This window comes from Ceratotherium simum, chromosome 26, assembly GCF_057802395.1.
Source record: "Ceratotherium simum simum isolate JZ-2026a chromosome 26, ASM5780239v1, whole genome shotgun sequence".
NCBI classification, from domain to species: domain Eukaryota; kingdom Metazoa; phylum Chordata; class Mammalia; order Perissodactyla; family Rhinocerotidae; genus Ceratotherium; species Ceratotherium simum.
In genome coordinates this window covers 1955615-1976499 of record NC_141925.1, presented here as the reverse complement: position 1 = coordinate 1976499, position 20885 = coordinate 1955615, and the positions used below count along the sequence as shown (strand labels likewise).

The 20885-nt window shown below is 62.7% G+C and overlaps 3 protein-coding genes across 24 annotated transcripts in view; 1 reads left to right on the top strand and 2 right to left on the bottom strand.

The window, feature by feature from the left end:
- TSC2 (TSC complex subunit 2) overlaps window positions 1–479 on the bottom strand; it is a 39190-nt gene extending 38711 nt beyond the window's left edge. For all 13 annotated transcript variants that reach the window (XM_004438171.3, XM_087449411.1, XM_087449409.1 and 10 more), the window contains exon 1: window positions 239–479. In XM_004438171.3, the coding sequence (XP_004438228.2) occupies window positions 239–479 (241 nt within the window). The remainder of the gene's footprint in view (window positions 1–238) is intronic.
- Window positions 454–6456, top strand: NTHL1 (nth like DNA glycosylase 1). 7 transcript variants are annotated; one of them, XM_087449422.1, is made up of 7 exons: window positions 455–592; window positions 977–1106; window positions 1478–1739; window positions 2495–2624; window positions 3556–3715; window positions 5987–6092; window positions 6172–6456. In XM_087449422.1, exons 1-7 carry the CDS (start codon window positions 478–480, stop codon window positions 6439–6441), a joined length of 1173 nt encoding a protein of 390 aa, XP_087305548.1. In that variant the 5' UTR covers window positions 455–477; the 3' UTR covers window positions 6442–6456. The 7 variants fall into 7 exon arrangements, with proteins under 7 accessions (XP_087305550.1, XP_004438231.1, XP_087305553.1 ...); XM_087449423.1 differs by having other exon boundaries at window positions 2495–2665; window positions 6172–6399; XM_087449424.1 differs by lacking the exon at window positions 977–1106 and having other exon boundaries at window positions 454–592; window positions 1501–1739.
- Window positions 6457–7273: 817 nt separating this feature from the next.
- NHERF2 (NHERF family PDZ scaffold protein 2) lies at window positions 7274–19844 on the bottom strand. Of its 4 annotated transcripts, none has more exons than XM_087449428.1 (7): window positions 19526–19844; window positions 16822–17022; window positions 10722–10901; window positions 9375–9528; window positions 9257–9300; window positions 8641–8706; window positions 7274–8398 (listed from the first exon to the last, which is right to left on the bottom strand). In XM_087449428.1, the coding sequence occupies exons 1-7, from the start codon at window positions 19736–19738 to the stop codon at window positions 8240–8242; spliced, it is 1017 nt and encodes a 338-aa protein (XP_087305554.1). In that variant the 5' UTR covers window positions 19739–19844; the 3' UTR covers window positions 7274–8239. The 4 variants fall into 4 exon arrangements, with proteins under 4 accessions (XP_087305554.1, XP_087305555.1, XP_087305556.1 ...); XM_087449429.1 differs by having other exon boundaries at window positions 8644–8706; XM_087449430.1 differs by lacking the exon at window positions 8641–8706.
- Window positions 19845–20885: the final 1041 nt, after the last annotated feature.

Below are 20885 nucleotides of genomic sequence, written 5' to 3'. Positions count from 1 at the left end.
ACGCAGGAAGCAGGGACCCCTCGCCTCCATCATGACTTAAAACCAAGGAGCGCTCGGAGCTCCAGGGTCAGGCAGCGGTGGGCGTGGCCGAGGGCAGGGGCCCGAACACTGCGGGGACCGACCCCGCCGCCTCAGCGCCGAGCAGGCCTGGCGCGGCCGCCGCTCCCCTGCCCCGTCGGGAGCGGGCCACACCACGGTCCCGGCCGGCCCAGCGATCGAGAAACAGCGAGCAACTCACCCCCGCGACGCCCGCCGCCCGGGCCGTCCCGCCACACAGAAGGTTGCACACCCCCAACCCCTAGCCCCCGCCGGAAGCGCAACCCGCACGTCCGGCAGCGAGATGACGCCAAGGGCCGCCGCAGGGCTTGCTGGGAGTCGTAGTTCTGGGCCGCCCTCTGGCGGAAAGACTGCGCGATCGTCGAGTCACGTGACGGGACCGCGGGGGCCGCCGGGATGTGTAGTCCGCAGGAGTCCGGCATGAACGCCGCAGGCGTGAGAATGGTGACCCGCAGCCGGAGCCAGGGATCTAGGGCCCGGCCGCGGCGGGGTGGGGAGGAGGCCGCGCCGCTCCAGAGGGGAGAGGCGTCTGCAGGTAGCGCCACGCCTGGGCTGGGACGGGAGGAGAGGCGGGGGAAGGGGTTTGCAAGGACCTGTAAGGGCCTGCAAGAACGCGGCGGACCCGACAGTCGCGAGCGAGTTCCCCGGCCCCACGTGCGGCCCTGGGTTCCCACCCTGTGCCCTGTCCCCAGGACGCAGGGGTAGGGGTCCACAGGAGCTGGGTTGCGGGCGCTCCCACCTCTCCACTGTCGTCTTGAACAAGAAAGTTCTCTTCGTCCCACTAGCTTGCCCTGCGATACTCTGCTTGTGCCAGGCTGTCTGTGGGGCAGACCGGCCCTGTTCTCGTAGCTGCTTCCCTCTCAGAGAGGTCGGGTGCTGAGGACACCCCTAGCCAGAAGTCCTCTCCCTTGTCCTGCAGAGTTGGCCAGAGGAGGATTCCCACAGGCACCCAGGAACTCCAGGGGTAGTCCAGACAGGGAGATCCACTGGGGCAGAAGCGTGGCAGGAGGAACGGATGGAGGGAACAAGCAGGTGACAATGCCAGACAGGTAGGCAGGAGCTTTGATGCCAAGATGGAGTTTGCAGTTTATCATGAGTACAAGGAAAAAACAACAAGGAGTTTTAAACTGAAAGTGACACAGTCCGTTTTGGGTCTTAGCAAGTTCTGTCTGACAGTGTGGAGACTAGATTGGGGGGCATCGCAATGGAGGCTGTTACTAGAGTCCTGCTGTGCTGATGCAGACTTGGTCACGAGGGCAGAGGCATGAAGAAGGCTGACCTGCCCCAGAGTGTATGCTGTAGAGGACAGAGCACCCCCAGCTGTAGTAGATGTTGGATGGTTGTTGAATGAATGCTGAGGGGTGAGATAGCTGGTAGGGCAGTAACCACACCCCACCCTCACCTGTGGCCCCTGCTGAAGGGACCCGGTGGCACTTTTTGCAGAAGGAAGGAAAAGCCACAGTCGTGTGAAGTGTCAGCAGAAATCACAGAGAGTGAATGTGGCCTACGAGGCCTCAGATGGTGAGAAAGGAGAGGACACTGAGCCCCTCAAGGCACCAGGCTGGGAGCCCCAGGACTGGCAGCAGCAGCTGGTGAACATCCGCACCATGAGGAGTGGGAAGGACGCGCCTGTGGACCAGCTGGGGGTGGAGCACTGCTATGACCCCAGTGCACCCCCAAAGGTAGGCAGGGGCCCCATCTGCCTAGTGACCCCCTTCTGAACGAGACACTTGCTTCCCTTCAGGCCTCTGGCAGGGGACAGCCTAACACCTGGTGGCTCTTGGCTGGCACCCTCCCCTACAGACAGCACCTTGAGAGGACACACCCCTGGGGCCCAGAGCACTGGGCAGCATCACCTTTTTCATTGTGCCACTCAGCAGGTGAGGGGTACCTGTGGCTTGGTACTCAAGCTCTGCTTTTTGCTAGCACAGTGCTGGCACATCAGGGCATTCAGTAATGTTTGCTGCAAGAGAGAGAGTTTCTTACACTTCATTGGTCTGGAGCCTGGTCCTTAGAACAATGTGATTCTTATCCCAACTCTGCTAATGGAGACTTGGGTACATACTTCTTGAGGCCTCAGTTTGCTTGTCTGTGAAATGGGTAGTAGTTTTCACAAAGCAATAACAATAGCAGTGGTCGCCAGTGGCTACTGAGCACTGACATTGTGCCAGGTATGGTTCTAAGTGCTGTGATAACGCATTTAAGCCTCACAGTGATCCTGTGAGACAGTTACTGTTCCTGTCCCCATCCTATAGATGAGGAAACAGGCCCAGGCCAGACCCCACCCACACCCCATTGGCCAGGGTGGGTAGGAGGCTGATGTCCCATACGTTGCCCAGGGTAACAAGCAGATGTGGGTAAAGGGCTTGGCTGGGGCCTGGCCCACAGTCGCACCCAGGACCTGCCACTACTCTGGTCCCTGTCACTGTGCAAGCAGGTGCGGAGGTATCAGGTTCTGCTGTCGCTAATGCTCTCCAGCCAGACCAAAGACCAGGTGACAGCGGGCGCCATGCAGCGGCTGAGGGCCTGGGGCCTGACGGTGGACAGCATCCTGCAGACAGATGACAGTACGCTGGGCACGCTCATCTACCCCGTGGGCTTCTGGAGGGTGAGCCCAGCCTGAGGCAACCGGGCCAGGGGTGCCACTAGCCTGGGAAAGACGTCAGGAGGCTATGGTGCTGTGGGACAGTGGGTCAGGCACCTCTGGCTACGGGGGCTGGAATGTGAGTTCCCACTGGAGCCCCCTGCCACTCTCACAAGCCTACAGGGGGCCTGGCCATGGGGCCTTGAGTCCAGGCCCTGGAGCCCCTTGGCCTTTCCTGTTTGCAATCCGCCCCTTCCTTCCTCCACCTCCCCGCCCAGCCGCCTGGCCCTTCCCTTCCTCGGGGAGGCTGCCTGCCCACCTCCTTTCCCTTTATTTACTCCACGCCTCCCTGGAGGGCATCTCCCCCCTTCCACCACACCCCCCCCCCCCCAGCCCCAACAGGCCACAGAGCACTGGGTATCGGGTGGGGCTGCTTCCCCTTGGCAGTGGCATGGGCTACAGTTTATCAAATGGGTTTTAAATAGTTCTCTTTGCTCAGGCACAGGATGGGAACCGCCCGGCTGGCCTGGCGGCTGGCGGGGGAGCCCCAGGCTCCAGCCTTCCTTTCTGAAGACCCAGGTGCTGCAGAGCCCAGCTCTTGACATAGCTGGCCAGCTTAGCCTGCCTGGCCTCTGGGGGAAATGAGGGGACAGGGGTCTGAGCCAAACCTCACACATGTCATTGGCCCAGATGGGTGGGAGGCAGGGGTCCAGGCCTGCATTGGGCTTCCCTTGGGCTCCCTGCTGCCTTTGGCTCATTCCCACTTCCTGGGGGGACAGGCAAGCAGGTGCCTCTGAGTGTGTCCTGGGCAGGTGACAGGCAGCTCTGGGCATCTGTGGCCCTCCCTCAGGCCTCATCTTCCCAGGTCAGGCTACACACCCACCTCCAGGCTGACTTCCACCCCCACCTTTCAGAACAAGGTGAAGTACATCAAGCAGACCAGTGCCATTCTGCAGCAGCGCTATGGTGGGGACATTCCAGCCTCCGTGACAGAGCTGGTGGCACTGCCAGGCGTCGGGCCCAAGATGGCACACTTGGCCATGGCCGTGGCCTGGGGCACTGTGTCCGGCATTGGTGAGCGGCACCCACAGGGAAGGCGGCAGCTCTGGGCTTGCTGGCTGCTGTTGGGGTTCCCCACACCCTGGTGATCTGTGACCCCAGCTCAGGTCTGCTTATCCACGATTCAGAGGGTCAGAAGGTGTTCCCAACGCTGAGCTAGGCCCACCCCGCCCCGCCCAGAGATGGGAATAATAGGAGGAGGTCCTGTTTGCTGACCGCCTACCTACCGTGTGCTGGGCTCTGTGAGAGGCCCCTGCGGTGGGCTCGAGGCCTGGGCTGTGTGTGCGGGAGACATGTCAAACAAATAATTCCTTACCAGTGGGGTAGAAACACTGAGGGGGGCATGCAGGGCACTGTGGGGGCCAGCTTGGTCTGGGACATTTGGGAAGACTACCTGAAGAGGGGGTAATTCAGCTGAGAACTGAAGGGTGAGACGGGGCCGGCCAGGCCAAGAAGAGGAGGTACGTTCCAGGCAGAAGGAACAGCATCTACAAAGCCATGAAGTGGGAGAGAATCAGAGGCAGGAGGCTCTGGAATAAGCGTGGGCAGACTGGGGAGGCATGGTGAGGGCAGAGGGACCCAGCAGGGGAGGAGGAAGGGGCTGGGCAATGAGGAGGAAGAGCCAGGGAGTGGGGGAGCCCCTTCCTGGAATCCCTTTCCTGGTGCAGGTGCGACCAGGTGCTGTCCTGGCGTCAGAAGACCTCCACGTGGAGGCAGACGTGGTCGGGTGCGGCAGCTTCCTCAGATCTTTGCCCAGAGAGTTGGGGTTCTGGGGCCACACAGCAGCAGGCCCAACCAGGGCTTGACCCATGATTTCTCTGTGTGTCCTGACCCCAGTGCTCCTCTGGGACTCCTGCAGGGGGGCGGAAGAGGGCGTGGGAATCCTTCAGCGCTTTCATGGCTTCGGAAGGCTGCTCCCTGGGGTGGGGGCCCCTTCCCAGCACTGCGCATGGCAGGAGAGCAGCTAGGGGTCGAGGGATCTGACCGCACAGTGAGGCTGGAGTGCAGCAGCCCCAAAGAGCCAGAGCAGGGTCAGTGGGGGGCTAGGGCAGAGCCCCCCCACACACCAGGGCTCCTGCAGCTGCCAGTCTCTCAGCAGATACTTGAGCTTATCTGGGCAGCTGTTCTCGGCTGCCCACGTCCCAGGAGTGGTCTGGCAGGTCTAGGGGAGGGGCCCCCTGCCCACGGTCGGACAGGGGCCAGGGCTTGGGAGCAGCAGACACAGCAGGCAGGAGTGTAGGAATGTCACCCTTACTGGTTGTCTGTGGGCCTGGTCACCCACAGGGAGACCCTAGGATGAGTAGGTCCCGTCCCCCGGGGACATCCCTAACAGAAGCCCTCTGGATTAGAAAGCCAGAGCTGTAGGGTACAGCAGCTGATCTCAGCTCTGCCCTCCCAGCTGAGTGACTGGGCAAGGCACTTGGCCTCTCTGACCTTTGGCCACAAGGCATGGGAAGCAGTCACCTTCATTAGGTGCACAGGTGTGCAGAGCCCTCCAGGGCCTGCCCATAGGAGGCTCACATGGTGTGCTGTGGCCCTAGACTGGGCCCCTGGGTGACTTAGGGAGCATAGTCACCTCCGCATTACAGAGGAGGAAACAGAGGCTTGGTGACCCAAGGGCGTGATGCCTCCACTTGCATGTTTTCCCCATGCCCCCAGGGTGCCCTCCATCAGTATCTGGGGAGGGCCCAAGACTTTTTCCAGGCACTTAGCAGCAGGTGAAAGAAGCTGGTACAGGGACTTGCTTTCTGTGGCAAACACAGGAAGGGGAGCAGGGGGGAGGCAGAGAATGCAGCTGGCAGAGGGAAAGAGGCCTCGGTGAGCTGGTGCCCAGGCCAAGCCCTGGGGTGGCCAGCCAAAGGGAGGAGGGGCTGTGGCCCAGGTGGACGACAGCTGCAGCTGGCCTGGCTGCACTCCCCACTCTGTGCCTGATGGTGCCATGGCAGGTGCTGGCTCTGTGGGCAGTGCCCTCGTGCCTGGTTCCAACAGCCAGTGTCTGGGTCAGGAGGCATTGCTCCCTGCACTCCAGAGGCCCAGCCTCTTGGGTTCTGGCTTCAGCCCCTGCCCAGCAGCAGAGGTGGCTTGGTGACCCACTCTCAGACTGCAGCCAGGACTGTGCAGATCTGGGCCCTCCAAGGAAGCCTGGGTTTGGGAGGCTGGTCAGGCTCCAGGCTCGCTCCCCCACCAACCTGGGCTCAGGGCTGTGGGCAGGAGCTGAGGACAGGGACTGGAGGGGCCTGGGCTGGTGAGCATGCCCCGCGTTCACCCCACCCTGTCTCCGAGCAGCGGTGGACACACACGTGCACAGGATCGCCAACAGACTCAGGTGGACCAAGAAGACGACCAAGTCCCCAGAGGAGACCCGCACCGCCCTGGAGGAGTGGCTGCCCAGGTGGGGTTATGGTGGGGTATGCGCGGGGCAGGGCTCCCCTCCTACCCTCCCTCTGCACTGACGGCTCCCACCCCCACAGGGAGCTGTGGAGCGAGATCAACGGACTGTTGGTGGGCTTCGGACAGCAGACCTGTCTGCCTGTCCGCCCACGCTGCCAGGCCTGCCTCAATCGGGCCCTGTGTCCAGCTGCACAGGGGCTCTGAGGGCCGTGGGGCCTCAGGCCGGACGCCACTCTGGCCACTGTCTGCTATGTGTCTTTGCTGGGGAGCCGCAACCTGTTTATAATAAAGCTTGGGGGTTGTTTGTAGTTGGGGTCTGGCTGACTTCTACCCCCGAGGGGTGGTGGTAGGTTGGGAAGCACATGTTAACTGCGCGTGTGTCCATGCTCACGTGTGTCTGGAACGGGGCTGCCTGAGAGGCTAGGATGGGGACATGACAATCTGGACTATGTACTGGGGGCAGGGGCGTGTGTGCAGGAGTCTGGGATCAAGGAGATGGATCGTGGGAGCCAGCTGTAGCCAGCTGCTGGGAAGCCCGCTGGGGACGCCAGAGGCCTGGGCCTCCTCCCTCCTTGACAGCTGGCTGGGGACCCGGAAACACACACACCCCCTCCTGAACTTGTGCACCCTGAGAGCCCTGCCTCTGCCAGGAGGCCCCACCCCCAGTGTTTACAGAGCCACCTGGCCTCCAAAGAAACACCAGTAGGCCCAGGCTGAGCGCCACAGGGCACAAGGCCTGACCTGTGTGTACCTGCTGAGGGCTGCGCCTGGGCAGAGGGTAGCCCATGGGGTGCCAGGGGCCCAGAAGGCCTCTCTGGGGAGGTGCTGGCCGGGGGTGGGGGGTGGGACTGGGTCTCACCAAGCAACGAAGGTAGGCAAGGGCCGCAGAGTGTGTCAGAGAGAGAGAAGGGCAGGGCTCTGAGATGCGAGATAAGATGCAAGGCGAGATGCGGGGGTCCCAAGTGGGCTGGGATGGGGCGGTGGGGGGGGGGTGGAGCACGAGCTGAGAGGGATTTGGGCTTGGCTGCCAGGCATGTAGATTGGGGGAGGGGAAGCTTAGGAATGAGACCTGGTGTCCCGCAGCTGAGATTCAGGGGCTGCCTGGGCTGCTGCCTCCCTGCCCAGACCACGGCCCCCGCAACCCCCAGCTGAGGGCTCAGGAAGGACAGAGGCGGCCAAGAGTCCAAGGAAGGCCTGTTTATTCCGAGGGCGCGCATGCGCTATGGCTTACAGGGCAGACAGCAATGTCAGTTGGGTTCAGGGCAGAGAGGAAAGGCAGAGTCACTGGGGTCTCCTGGGGATGGGGTTCCAGGCAGGGCCGAGCCTAGAAGCCTGGGGTCCCTCCTGGGGGTAGGCTCACACAGCCATACGCCCCAGGCCTGGGGGCTGCTGCACAGGGACTTGGGGCCTGTCCAGAGGCTGCCCACTTCAGGGGCATGGGGCCTCCCTCCTCAGGTCCCTCGGAGGGACCAGGCCTTGCACCCCAGATCCCTGAGGGCCTGACCTAGTGACCAGCCACGCCAGGAGGGGCAGGGATGGGGCAGAGGCAGCTCCTACAGCCACATCTGGCCCCCAAAAAGGCAGTCTGGAGCCCGCCCCCGCCTCTGGCCCTGGAAGTCCCTGGGACTCATGGGATATCTGCTGCTGAGGGCGTGGGGAGGAAATGGTTTGCGGAGAAAGGTTTGTTTTATTGCAATTATTCAGAGAGCACGTCCTGAGCGGGGCGGGGGCAGGGGCTCTGGTATTAAGTGGAAACATGTGTGGAGCTGGAGCTCTTTTTGGAAAAAAAGCAAAAACACAAATTCCTTTAAGTCAGCAGGCCTGGGCAGAGCAGCAAGGGCCGGCCAGCCCCATGGTCACCACTGCCTCTCCTCCTCCCTCTCTCCCTCTCTCCCACATTTCAAGGGCTCCTTCTCGCCCATCTTGCTGCCACACTCCCCCAGCACCCAGCAGGAAGGGGGCAGAAGGGGGCTCACTGGGACACGGGTTGGTTCCTGGGTGGTGGTGGGACCACCACAGTTTCTGGGGGTGCGTATGCACCCCCTCCAGTTCACTGAGGCTTGGGGAGCTCTGGGCTAGGCCCGAGGAGCGAGGCCCGAGGTCCGTGCAGGGAGGAGGCCTGGGCCCAGCGAATGGGCAGGGAGGGGCTCAGAAGTTGCTGAAGATCTCGCGCTTCCGGTTCCAGTCCATCTGCGGCGCCCGCTTGTTGACCCGGGTGGCTCTGGCCTTCTCCTTGGCCTCGGCTGCCGTGGGGCTCAGGTGGAGGCCACTCTCCTGAAAGGGGTCTCGCTTCCAGGTGCTGCCGTCCTAGGGGTGGGCAGGGTGAGCAGGTGGCCAGAGTGAGCCCTGGACTGAAGCCCCCAGACAGGTGACCCTTCCCAGGGAGCTCACACCAGAGGCCACCTGGTGGGGCTGGGGCAGTGGGCCCAGGAGGGCTTCCTGGAGGTGGTGGCCCCACTGCCCAGGCTGACAGCTCCACAAATACCCACCCCCAAGGCCTCTGGTCCCCCAGTGTGTGAGCACAGCAGTGGAGGTGGGTGGGCACTTGCTACCTCAGTGTCCTTGTCTAAGCCAGGCAGATCGCTTCGGGACGAACACGCTGAGCCACCATTCAGCTGGGAAACCAAGGGCAAGGTGTGGCTTCAGGGGCCCTGCCCAGGAGCCGCTGGTATACACACGGACGTGCACACACACGCACGCACACACACACACACACACACAATGGAGCTGCATTTATTTCTCCATTCGGCAGTGGGCACCAAGCCTCCACTATGCTCCAGGCCCTGCCTGGGCAGGATGCTGGATACCCAGCACTGAGCAGGCAGGTGGCCCGGTCCAGGCCAGCTCATGACAGGGAGGGGAAGTTTTGATGTATGAATCACCCACATGAGCGTCACCTGGGACGAAGCCAGGGACACCTGCCAGAGGACGACTGAGGACAAGTCCAGGTAGCCAGGCAGCGCTGGGCAGAGGGAACAGGGGGGCCCACCACCTGTGGGGCTGGGGTGTGGCTGACCCAGGACAGGGTCCACAGGGGGCACTAAAGCTGGAAGTGACTGGGCCCACACAGGGACAGAGATCTCGGGGGGCCTCTGTCATGCCTGCGACCCCCAGAGGAGGCCCTGTGGTCTCCTGGGCCCACCCTGTCCATTCTCCCCCTCTCACCTGGGCAGGGCTGGTCCCATTGGTGACTGGTGATGGCAGTGGACCTGTGGGGACAGTGTATCAGTGGCTGCCCAGCCCCCCCACCCCCCCGCCCCAGGCCTGCAGAGCAGCAGCCCACCTTCCACATGCTCCTCAGTGGGTGTGACCCGCAGCCGCTTGAAGTACTCATCTGTTTCTGGGTCGACCACCAGCAGCCGGGCCTCGTCCTCCCGCGCCTTGATGCTGGCGACCACCTCCGCGTGGCGCAGCCCCTCCACATTCTGCCCGTTCACCTGCCACCAGCAGCATGGGGTCAGCACTGCCTGAGGGCATACCCCACTAGCCCCCCAAGCTGCCTGCCCAGGTGTGGCATCAAATATTTATCAATGTTGTCACCAGCCGCGGCAGCAAGAAGAGGGTCAGCTCAAGTTCCCAGCATCGCCCTCCTCCCAGCGAGGACCTGGGGCCCAGACACATACAGGGACACGGGCACAGGCACATACACGGACAGGGGTACAGACACACACGGGGACAGGGACACAGACACACAGGACAAGAACACAGACACGGGAGACGGGCACAGACACACGGGGACACAGGCACACACATGGACAGGAACACAAACACATGAGGACAGTGACACAGACACAAGGGACACGGGCAGAGACACATGGGGATGGGCACAGACATGGGACATAGGCACAGACACATGGGGACAGGGACACACACATGGGGACGGACACACAGGGGACAGGGGCGCACACACACATGGGGACAGGGACACACGGGACGGGCACAAACACATGGGACAGAGACCCAGACACACAAGACACATGGGACAGGGACACAGACACACACATGGGACAGACACACGGGACAGGGGCACAAACACATGGAACAAGGACACAGACACATGGGACAGGGACACGGGACAGGGACACAGATATACAGGGGACGGGGCACAGACACACAGGACAGGGGCAGACACACAGGGACAGGGACACAGTCACACACACAGGGAACAGACACACAGGGGAGAGGGGGACACACATACAGGGGACAAGGGCACAGAGACACGGGACAGGTAAATATGCACACATGGGACAAGGGGACAAATACACACAGGGAACAGACACACACAGGGACAGGGCACAGACACAGAGGGAACAAATACAGGGGACAGGGGCACAGACACATAGACAAGGACACACAATCAGGGACAGAGGCACAGAGAGACAGGGACACACACGGGACAGGGACACGGGACAGGGACACAGACACGGGGCAGGCACACAGAGGGGACAGAGTCACAGACACACAGGGGCAAGGGCACAGAGGACAGTGACACAGACACGTGCACAGGGGTAGGGACACAGGTACGTGGGACAGGGACACAGGTACGTGGGACAGGGACACAGGCACAGGGGATAAGGACACAGGCACACACACGGAGCACCCAGCACCCCGAAGCCTCAGTGACAGGTACCTCAATGAGTCGGTCCCGGGCGAGGAGGCCGGAGTGGGCGGCAGGCGAGCCCAGGTCCACAGAACGAATATACTGTCCGGGCCGGGTCTTGTCACTGTGCAGGTTGAACCCGTAGCCCTGGGGGCCCTTTCGCAGGTGGCAGAGCCGAGGGCGTAGCTCCCTCGGTGGCCCATTGACATCCTGCAGGCACAGAGGACTCAGGGTTAGGCTCCAGCTCTGATCTCCCACCCCCATAGGCCACTGACACTAGCCGGAGGCCTCCGGCCTCCAGCATGCGAGTGCAGCAGTGGAGGTGGGCGCTGGGAGCCCCAGCTCGGCATCATGCCCCTGCCTGGCAGTGGCCCCAGGTCTCAAAAATAAATACCATGTGGTCTTGCCCCAGGGGCCCCATTGTGCTGCCTGTGACAGAGCTCCAGCTGTGGGATCTTGGGTAAAGCCTCAGTATCCAAACCACAAACAACTTCTGATGGGACCAGGGGCCTTACAGGGTGTTGGGAGAATCAGCAGGCTCAAAGACAGCACTGAGCACAGACCAGGGTCCTAGGAAAGGCCAGGCAACATAAGCTGCCACTCATCGTGGGGTCCCGGGATGGCTGTCCCTGTGGGCTCTGCCTGACATTCCCCGCCCCGAGTGTGGGGCTGTCAGCGTCCTAGGCCCTGGCAGTTTTGTTTTCTCTCCCAGTAGCCTCCGCCAGGCTGGTGGCAGTGCGGCTGTGTTTGCTTTCACATTCCACAGCAAGCTGGAGCCGCCCCCACCCCCACAGGGCTGAGAGACACGGGGACGCACCAGCTGGGGCTGGGGCCAAGGGAGAAGGCCGAGGGTAGGGCCTGCCCTCCCACTCTCCCTGGTCGGACACGGAAGGCCCATGGTGCCCTAATGGTTCCCGTCGACAACCCAGGGCCCTGCCTCACTTTACCTCTGGCATCCTGCAGTAGGGTTCTGGGCCGGGGGGCCGTGCAGGCAGGGGCCAAACCCCAAGACCCCCACCCAGGCGGGACCTGGGGCAGTGACCACAGTGCTGAGTGGCCAGCGGCTGCGACTGCTCAATTAAACATGGCTGGTGGCCGGAGTGAGTGGGCGGGCAGTAGCTCAGGTTTCTCCGGACGCTCAGGGCTCGAGTGCGTGTGCAGGTGAGAGTGTTTGGGGTGGGTGTGCTCACTAAGGCCCTTCCCTCACCCTCCACGTCCCTGCATGTAGCCGAGGGACCCTGAGCTGGGCTGGGAGTGGCACTGAGGGAGGGGCCCTCGGTCCTCAGGGAAGGTCTCCAGGCCTTAGGCACCTGTCTCCCTGCAGCCCAGGCCATGTCTCCCTGCAGCCCAGGCCATCCCCTGACCACTCCAGCCTCCAGGCCTGCGAGCCCGTTCCAAACCCCAAATCTGACTGCATGCTCTGACATGCCAGTCAGTGGCTGCCCAGCTGTGGGACCAAATGTGTCTGTCCTTGCAGGGCGGGTGCGTTGCCCCAGGCTCTGGGCCTTCCCACCTGTCGGGAACACTGTCTTCCTGTCCAGCCTGCACCCCTCCTCCAGGATCGCTTTCCTGACCCCCAAAGCCTGCCCAGACAACCCCTCAGAACCCCCGCTGCAGGCCACCATCTGGCCACATAACCCCAGGAACTCCTGGGACAGGGTTGCTGTTCCTTGGGGGTCTGCTGGTCCCCCGGGGGCTCAGCCAGGCAATGTGGGCAGAACTGAGGGGTGCGAGACCCCCAAGTTCTCCAGAGGCCCACTGCATAGACGATCCCCTCTCCTTGACACACCTGGAGGTACAGGTATGCAGCCTGAGGCCGGCCCACACCCCCCCACCCCAAGGGCGCCTCTCAGGTACAGGCTGTCAGGGCACAGGCCCTGAGGCTGGCAGGCCGTGCGTGAAACATGGAAGTGTGACATGACCATGCCTGGCACATGGACACGGGACCAGGTGGCAGAGACACATCACGTGGTCACAGAGACCAGACATCCAAACACGCTCACGGACACGCTACATGGACACACGCGGTGACCCACATGTGCAAAAGGACAGCCCCGTGGCACTGGGCCCTGCAGCCTCTTTCCACGCCCTCCACAGTGGCCTCCAGGGTGGGGGCTCTCCAGGTCCCCAAATGGGAAGCAGGATTTGGGGGGGCATCCGGGGCCATGAGGCCAGGCTGAAGTCACATCCGGGTTCGGGACCATACTGGCCATCCCCCTGCCTCAACCCTGCACAGCTGCCTCTCACCCCATCAGCCAAGAGGTTTCACCTAACGTCTAGCCTGAATCCCTCATTACGTAAGGTCAGGATCCAAGGAGCTCCAATCTTGGCACTAGGCCCTCAAGCTGAGGGGCTGCAAGGCAGGGGCCAAGGCTGGTGACCCAGTGGGGTGGCCCAGCAGGGAGGCTGAGGCCGAGAGGGCAGGCAAGCAGTGGGTGGGAGGGGGCGCTCGGCCCAGTGCATTGCTCACATTCCTTGCTCCCTGCCCTGGCTCAGAGGACTTCCTGCCGCCTCCCAGCCAGGCCCTCGGGGTCCCACGGGCTCCCAGCTGGGCGGCCCCAGAGCTAGACAAACGCTGGTCTCCTAGCCGTGCCTGTGACTAGACAAAGAGGCTGGTATGGGGGTACCCCGGGAGCTGTGCTGTGCCCCCCAGATGATGACTCACCAGCTCTGGCTCCCTGGCAGAGAAAAGCCCCCATTGTTACTCACGGTCCAGCCTGCTCACACCAGGGTCCCCAGAGTCCCCTCTCCTGACCCTGGGGGACACGGGCTAAGCCAGTTCGTGGGGTCCTCACTGCCCACCCTGCCCCCCCACCCCGCCTGACCTGTACAAGCCCCCAGGATGGGCTCCGTGGAGGGGCTCCTGGGGCCGGGGCAGGTGATGCAGCATTCCCAGAGCGGGCCATGGGAGGCAGGACAGAAGTGGCAGGCAGCGAGTGTCCAGCTGGAGTGGCCTGAGCTCTCCAGCCAGCCCAGGCTGCCACCCCATTTATCCGCTTCCTACTGAGGCCCAGGCTCCCCAGGGATGGGTGGGGATATGGGGGCTGAGTCACTTTGGGGAGCAGGGTGGTGGCTGAGCCCCCCTCCCCTGCTCAGGCTCCAGCCTGGAGCCCCACAGCGGCTGAGTTTCCGTCCCAAGAAAGGAAGGAAGGAAGCTGCCAGGAGGCCCTGCCCTGCTCCGCTCCCAGGACCTGCTCCCAGGGCTGGGGAGACAGAGAGGCACGGGAGGGGACCCCACCCCAGAACAGAAGACAAGCCTGCTACGGTTCACTGGGAGCAGAGGGGAGGCAGGAACCAGGAAGCCCCAGAACCCTCTTGTAGGCACTGGCTCCTCTACCAGGCAGTCACCCCCTGCAGGACTCTGTCACCTCACTCACTCTCAGCCCCTAGGGGCCTCCAGAACTGTGGTAGGGGCTTGGGCTGGGTCTGTTACCGCCACCACGGCCCTGGCACCGCTAGCTGCCCCATCTCCATTTGGGGGCCACCTCCTCCCATCACTGTCAGGATCAGCTGCACTGCAGCTGCAGCTACCCCTAGCCCCGTCTGGCCCAGGGCTGACTCACTACTGACGAGGCCCTAACAGCCCCCAAAGGGTGGGGCCGGCCACATCAGTGTCCTCCCCTGCCCCACCTCCCTCATCCCCACCCCCAGGGACTGGAGGAAAATGAGGCTGAGGACCTGAGTGGCCCACAGGGCCTTGATTCCTGCCTTGATCCTTGCCTCCCACCGGGCACTGGGGGTGGGCCCCTTCATCCTGCCCTGAAGCAAACCTCACCCATCCCGCCCTGGTTCTCTTGTCCTGCTGCCCACTACAGCACAGCCCTGCCTGTAAGCATCACCCTCCTGGCTCTAGGATGCTCGGGGGCGGGGCGGTGGGGGGTGAGCACAGCCTGGTTCCTAGAGGTTAGCCAGGCCCAGCTCCTCCTCCCCATGCTCTGAGCTCAGCCAATTAAACATCAGCCGGGAGGGAGAGGGGAGACCCTGTCCTCTGGGCGCCCCCTGACCTTCTGGGGTCCCTGTCCCAGGCCAGCCCCAACCACAGAGGAACCTGCCAGTCAGGCCCCACTTTGTTCCTCTAAAAATATGCCCAGAGGAAGCCCCCTCCTGGGGCTTCCTGCAGCCCCCAGAGCCTGAAATAGCTGAGGGGGAAGGTCCCACCCAAGGACAAGGTGCCTCAGCTACCCCACCCTCCAGATAAGGCCTGAGGGTGGATTTTTCCACAGGAAGGTGAACTCAGCCGTTTGTGTCTAAATCAATGGACAAACGTCTGGGGGAGGGGTGCTTCCTCCTGGGGGTGAGATGCCCGGGAAGGAGGGAGACTCCAGTCGTCAGGCTGGGGAGGGGGCCTAGCCAGTGCACCATCCCAGGGCCCCCCTGAAATCACAAATCTGACCCTAACACCCCCTGCTCTGGCTTTTGTGGCCCCGAGGCAAAGTCTAGACTCCAGGGCTTGGCACCATGGCCCTGACCACCCCTGCGGTTCTCTGCCCTCCAGCCGTGAAGGACAAAAAGCAGCCCATGTGTTCACGTGCAGGCCTGTGCCCAGGCTGGCTCCCACCCGGAAGCTTCAACCTGAAGCCATCTTCCCCCAGACAGGCCCCTCAAGGTCCAGGTCACAGGCATGGCCAGCTCACACGGGAGACATTTAGAAAAGCAACACGAGCCCGGCCCGGTGGAGTAGCGGTTAGGTGCTCACGCTCCGCTGTGGCGGCCCAGGGTTCGGATCCCGGGCGCACACCGATGCACTGCTTGTCAAGCCATGCTGTGGCAGCGTCCCATATAAAGTGGAGGAAGATGGGCACGGATGTTAGCCCAGGGCCAGTCTTCCTCAGCAAAAAGAGGAGGATTGACAACAGATGTTAGCTCAGGGCTGATCTTCCTCACACACACACAAAAAAAAACAAAAAGAAAAAGAAAAGCAACACAGCGAATGTCGGGGTCCTCCGCACACCCAGAAACTTAAAATCTCACACATCGACCGGCCCTAGGCCAGTGGTCCTCAAAGTGGGATCTGGGGAACCCTGGGCTTAAATCCCAGGGTTTTTCTTTAAAAGAAAAAAAAAGGGATGGGCCGGCCCTGTGGCTTAGCGGTTAAGTGCGCACTCCGCTGCTGGCGGCCCGGATTCGGATCCCAGGCACGCACCAACGCATCGCTTGTCCGGCCATGCTGAGGCGGCGTCCCACATACAGCAACTAGAAGGACGTGCAACTATGACATACAACTATCTACTGGGGCTTTGGGGAGAAAAAGAGAAAAAAAAAGGAGGAGGATTGGCAATAGATGTTAGCTTAGGGCTGGTCTTCCTCAGCAAAAAGAGGACGATGGCATGGATGTTAGCTCAGGGCTGATCTTCCTCACAAAAAAAAAAAAGGGAGAGAGAACATGAGAGACACTAACATGGGGCTTCCAGGAGGGCAAAGCAAGCAGCCTCAGCCCTTCCTCCTGGACTCCCCTAGGCCTGCCCAGCTAGGGCCACACCTCTGGCCCTGCGAGCTAGAAGGTGATGGAACAGCCCCCCCTCCCCTTTCTTTTCCAGCTCCTCTAGCCTGGAGGGGAGGCAGGGAGAAGGGGAGGCACCCCAACCCCTATAGATCCCCTGTTGAGGACCCAGCTTAGAGTCTCCTGGGCTGCCCCCAACCACGTACTGCCTGCAGAGGAGGGCCAGCCTCCTCCAAGCCCTTCACAGCACAAGCAGGCACCTCAGACAGACACAGGGACAGAACCACAGACAGACAGACACCCAACCAGGCACAGAGCTGGACACACTCAGCCCTAGGATGTCCCAGCAGCCCCTCCCCAGGTTCCTCAGCACCTAGGCTGGGGAGAGGGCTTGTCACGGGGACCCTCCCCAGGCCAGGTGGCTCTGATGAATGTCCTGGGGAAGAGGGCCAGGGACCAGGGCCAGGCTGCCCTTACCCCACCTGGCTTAGGACACAAGCTGAAGGCAGAAAGAGTGGCCCCAAGGGGCCAAGGGGGTAGTCACCAAGGGCAGAGGAGGGGCCCCCGAGAGGCAGAAGAGATGGAGACAGAGAGTTCCGGGGTGACCAGAGGCAGAGACTGCTGTCGAAAGGCCGAGACGGTGGTTCTGGGAGAGGCCAGGGTGGTCCCTATGGGCAGAGCCCCCCATACCTTCTGGCCAGCCTCAGAGCCGAGGCTGCCTGCACGTGCCCAGTCTGGCTTTGGTTCCCAGGGATCGTGGGCAGGCGGAAGCCCTCGGTGGGCCATCTCCTCGGTGCAGGTCAGCTGTCGCCGGCGGAGCTCCTCGTCCGTCTCCTTGTCTACCACCAGCAGCCGAGTCTGCCCCTCCACAGCCTTGATCCTCTGTACCACCTGGGACAGGCAGGTGGCAGGAGCAGGTCAGCGGCCAACACTCCGGACAGCACATGGACAGTGGCACCACCCAGGGCTCGCCTGGGCTTGCAGGCAGGCGGCTGGCCTACCAGGGGTGGGCGGCTGGACCGAGAGGCCCGCCGGCTCCACCCCCCACCCCTGGGCTCCAGCCGCTCCCTCCCTCCTCTCCCAGAGCTCCTGACACTGGGGCCCAGGCTGCCAGGGCTGCAGGGTCGTCGCCTCAGCCCAGGGTCTTCTCCAGGAGAGACCAGGAAGCTGGGGGAGGCAGTGGTCTGGAAGTGACAAAGATGGTGCACGGCCAAGCTTCAGGTTTTCAGTGTGCGTGTGTGGGTGTGTGCGCGCGCGTCTGTGTGCAGGCGTACATCCATCTGTTTCAGGGTCTCTCTTGGTCTGGGTTGGAGGGAGAGAACTGTCTCCCTGGGTCCCAGTCTGAGTGTCTGTGCCCAATTCTGTCCTTCTCAGTGGTGGAGCAAGGAAGTCTAAACCCCTGCCTCTAGGCCTTCCGCAAGGCACCTCCGTGGGCACCGACACACAACTCAGTAAGCAGGATTCAGACCCAGCAGGTGAGGCAGGGAGGGGCAGGTCCACCTGTAGGACGAGTGTGGCATTATGGACATCTGTGTGTCTCTGCAGGTGCATGTGGGTGCCATGGAGCATGCATGCCAGTGCGTGCCCTGCAGGGAGAAGGGGCAGTGCCCACTGGGCTTTGGGGTAGGAAGGGCAACACCCCCACCCCAAGGCCTGGAGGACGGCAGACTGGACCCCCATCAGCTACTTGGCAGAAGTTGTCAACAGATAGGAGGGTCTAGACCAGGCTCACCTTCCCCCCACCCCCGCCCCTCCTGTCCTTCCTCTCTTCCTGTGACCCACAGAGCCACAGGAGGACCCAAGCACCCTGCTGCCTCCTGACTGTGGGACCCAGACAAGTCACCCACTATCTCCAAGCATCAGTTTCCTCATCTGCAAAATGGGAGCCGTAACTGCATCTCCTCCTTCCTGGGGCAGTGGGAGCGACCCACGTGGTCCTGTGTGTGAAGTTCCTGGAGACCAGCACCCAGAAGCCTGGGATAAGCAGGCGCTCTTGGGGCAGGGTTACAGTGACTGCTACGCAGAGGCCAGGCACCAGCTCTGCCAGCCCCTCCCCGCGGCCTGTCAGGCCAAATCCTCTGGCCCTGACCCCTATCCTCCTTCAGCAAACAGCTTCATCCAGTTGACACTCTGGCTGGAAGACAGAAGTACCGCAAAAACAAATGGATAGACAAGGGCCCCAAGGGTAGAGTGGGAGCTCAGCTCCAGGCCCAGTGAAGAACCAGAGAAGAACTCATCTCTAGGCCCCAGGGCTGGCCACACAGGCGGGTCAGAAACTCATAGTGCTGGGGGGACACAGAGGACCCTGGAGCAGAAGGGGGGAGGGAGGCTGGACCCAAGCCAGGTGAGCCCCTGGCCAGTGGAGATGGACCCCCTCCAGGGGTCAGAACCTGCAGAGAGGACACCCTGCCCTCCCTCTGGCCTTCATCTCCAGCTGCAGGGGGCAGGGTCTGCGGCCAGTGACCCCTGCAGGGCCAGCAGCCTCCACAGAGAGGAATGTGCTGCCAGCAGTAGCGACTCCTACTGGGACCCAGACACCATCAGCCAGGACACACACTAGGGCACTGGCCTGCCAACATACACTGATGACTACACACAGCCAGGCCGGCAGACACACACACACACAGCCCAGCTCACACACACATCCAGGCATGCAGCTCTATCCACACTCACACATCCAGGCATGCAGACCTGTATATTGATACATACAGTCCAACACATACACAGAGCCCAGCTCTCACACACGTCCAGGCATGCAGATCTATCCACACACATCTAGGGGTGAAGACCTGTCTATTCACCCACACAGTCCAGCACACACATACACATACACACTCACTGATACAGGCACACACAGGTGTGCCCTTACTGTGACACCTCCCAGGTACACACAGGTAAATGTATGCACACCTGGTGATCCCCAGAGGGACCTGCACACTCACACACATTGTCTGTGTACACACGCGCATGTGTACACACTCAAAGAAAAGCACCCAGGGTACCCACTTGCATGGAGACCCCCCTAAGGTGACCGACACCTCCACACATGGCACAGGGAGTCCAAAACAAGACTAAACTAGGGCCAAGGACCCAAGAGCCGCAGTGCGGGCCCCTCCCTGCCAGGATCTCCCCCCGCTCTCCGCGGTGCAGGGCTGAGCTTCCTGGGGGGGGAGGCTAGGAAGGAGGCCGGCGGCCGCTGCCTCCGTGGCCACGTCCCCCACCTCCCCGGGGGAGCTCACGCAGGCCCTTGTGCAACCCCCTCCCGGCCCCGGGCAGGGAGCCGAGGCCTGGAAGCAGGCGGCGCCGAGCCCGGTGGTCCTCAGCGCCCCCTGCGCGCGCGGGGCAGGGACGCGCTCCCCGGGGAGGGCCCGGCGGGCGGGGCGCGGGCACCCACCTGGTGGTGCGTCTCGCCCTCCACGTTGACGCCGTTGACCTCAACCAGGCGGTCTCCGGCGCGCAGCGCGGCCGCCTCGGCCGGGGAGCCGGGCTCCACGCGCCGGATGAACTGCCCGCGGCGACCCTTCTCGCCGTGCAGGTGGAAGCCGTAGCCGTGCTCGCCGCGCACCAGGCAGCACAGGCGCGGCCGCAGCGGCTCCGGCGCGGCCATGGCGCCGGCTGCCCACCCGCCGGCCCCGAGCTGGCCACGGCGCTCACGCCCGCCGCCGGCAGGCAGGGGCGCGGGGACGGCGCGGAGGCGGCAGCGGCGGCGGCGCTGGAAACCCGGCGGCGGCCTCGGCGGCTCCCGCTCGGCTCCCGACGCCTCGGGCTCCGGCTCGGGCTCAGGCTGCGGCACCGCCCCCGCGCCCGCCCCTTCCCCGCCCCCTCCGCCCGGCCGCCCCCTCCGCCCCGGGCCCAAGCAGTCGTGGCCTTGCCCCTGCCTTGGCGTCCCGCTAGCCCGGGGGAGCCCGCAGGAAGTAGGGGACTGCAGGGCCAGGGGACCCCGAATCACCGGGACCCGCTGGTCTCGCCCCCACTCTGGGCAGCCTCCTTGGCGCCAGCGCCTTTGCCTCCTATTCCAGGAACTTTTATTGAGCACCTACGGTATGCGTGGCACCAGCACGGAGGCGGGCTCTTGAGGTGGGGGAGGGGGTGGAGAAAGTGTCCTCAGGCCGAGGGACCCTACACAGTGGCCAGAGGGTAAGAACAAAGGCAACAGCTCTGCTCACCTTCCTGGGAAGCCCTCTCACCACCACCACCACCACCCCAGCTGTCTGTGTATCTGGATCCTTCCTGCGCCCGGAGCTGCCCTGGCCGGGACCAGAGTCCAGGACACTCCAGGAGGCAAAAGAGGGATTTGAAAGTGATATGGCAGCAGCCCTCCCCTATAACCTGGAGGCCAGTGACTGGGTGACTCCCCTACCCTCTTCAGGAGTGTTTGTGCCTATCTGTGCTTCATACATCCATTAAACATTCCCCCTACCATCCCCTCACTTTGCCAGGGCCCCTCACTCGTGCCCCTGCCCATCCCAGGCCTGGTCTGTGACTACAAGGAGTGCAGGGAGGAAATGCAGTTGTCTGGCTGGGATGAGAGAGTCTTTGCTACCCTCCTCCTGACCTGGGATGAAATGTGCTGAGGAGTTCGGTTTCTGAGCTCTCAGACCCCTTCAGATCTCCCTTCCTCCACCCCAGCCCTCCCCTCCCTCTCTCCTCCCCTTCCCCTAGCCTCTACAGCAGCCCCCACTCCCACCCCACAGCATGAGTGCCCTCTTCCCCCAATTGGACAATAATAATCACAATGGAGAATCACTTATGCT

Bases quoted from the DNA above. Each gene is read 5' to 3' on its own strand.
- NHERF2 (XM_087449428.1), bottom strand. From the start codon at position 19,738: ATGGCCGCGCCGGAGCCGCTGCGGCCGCGCCTGTGCTGCCTGGTGCGC. The intron at 17,023-19,525 runs GTGGGTGCCCGC...TGCCTGTCCCAG, and splicing joins AGGGCGAGACGCACCACCAG to GTGGTACAGAGGATCAAGGC. The intron at 9,301-9,374 runs GTGGGCTGCTGC...CTGTCCCCACAG, and splicing joins CACTGAGGAGCATGTGGAAG to GTCCACTGCCATCACCAGTC.
- NTHL1 (XM_087449422.1), top strand. From the start codon at position 478: ATGAACGCCGCAGGCGTGAGAATGGTGACCCGCAGCCGGAGCCAGGGA. The intron at 3,716-5,986 runs GTGAGCGGCACC...GTCTCCGAGCAG, and splicing joins GGGCACTGTGTCCGGCATTG to CGGTGGACACACACGTGCAC. The intron at 6,093-6,171 runs GTGGGGTTATGG...CCACCCCCACAG, and splicing joins CTGGAGGAGTGGCTGCCCAG to GGAGCTGTGGAGCGAGATCA.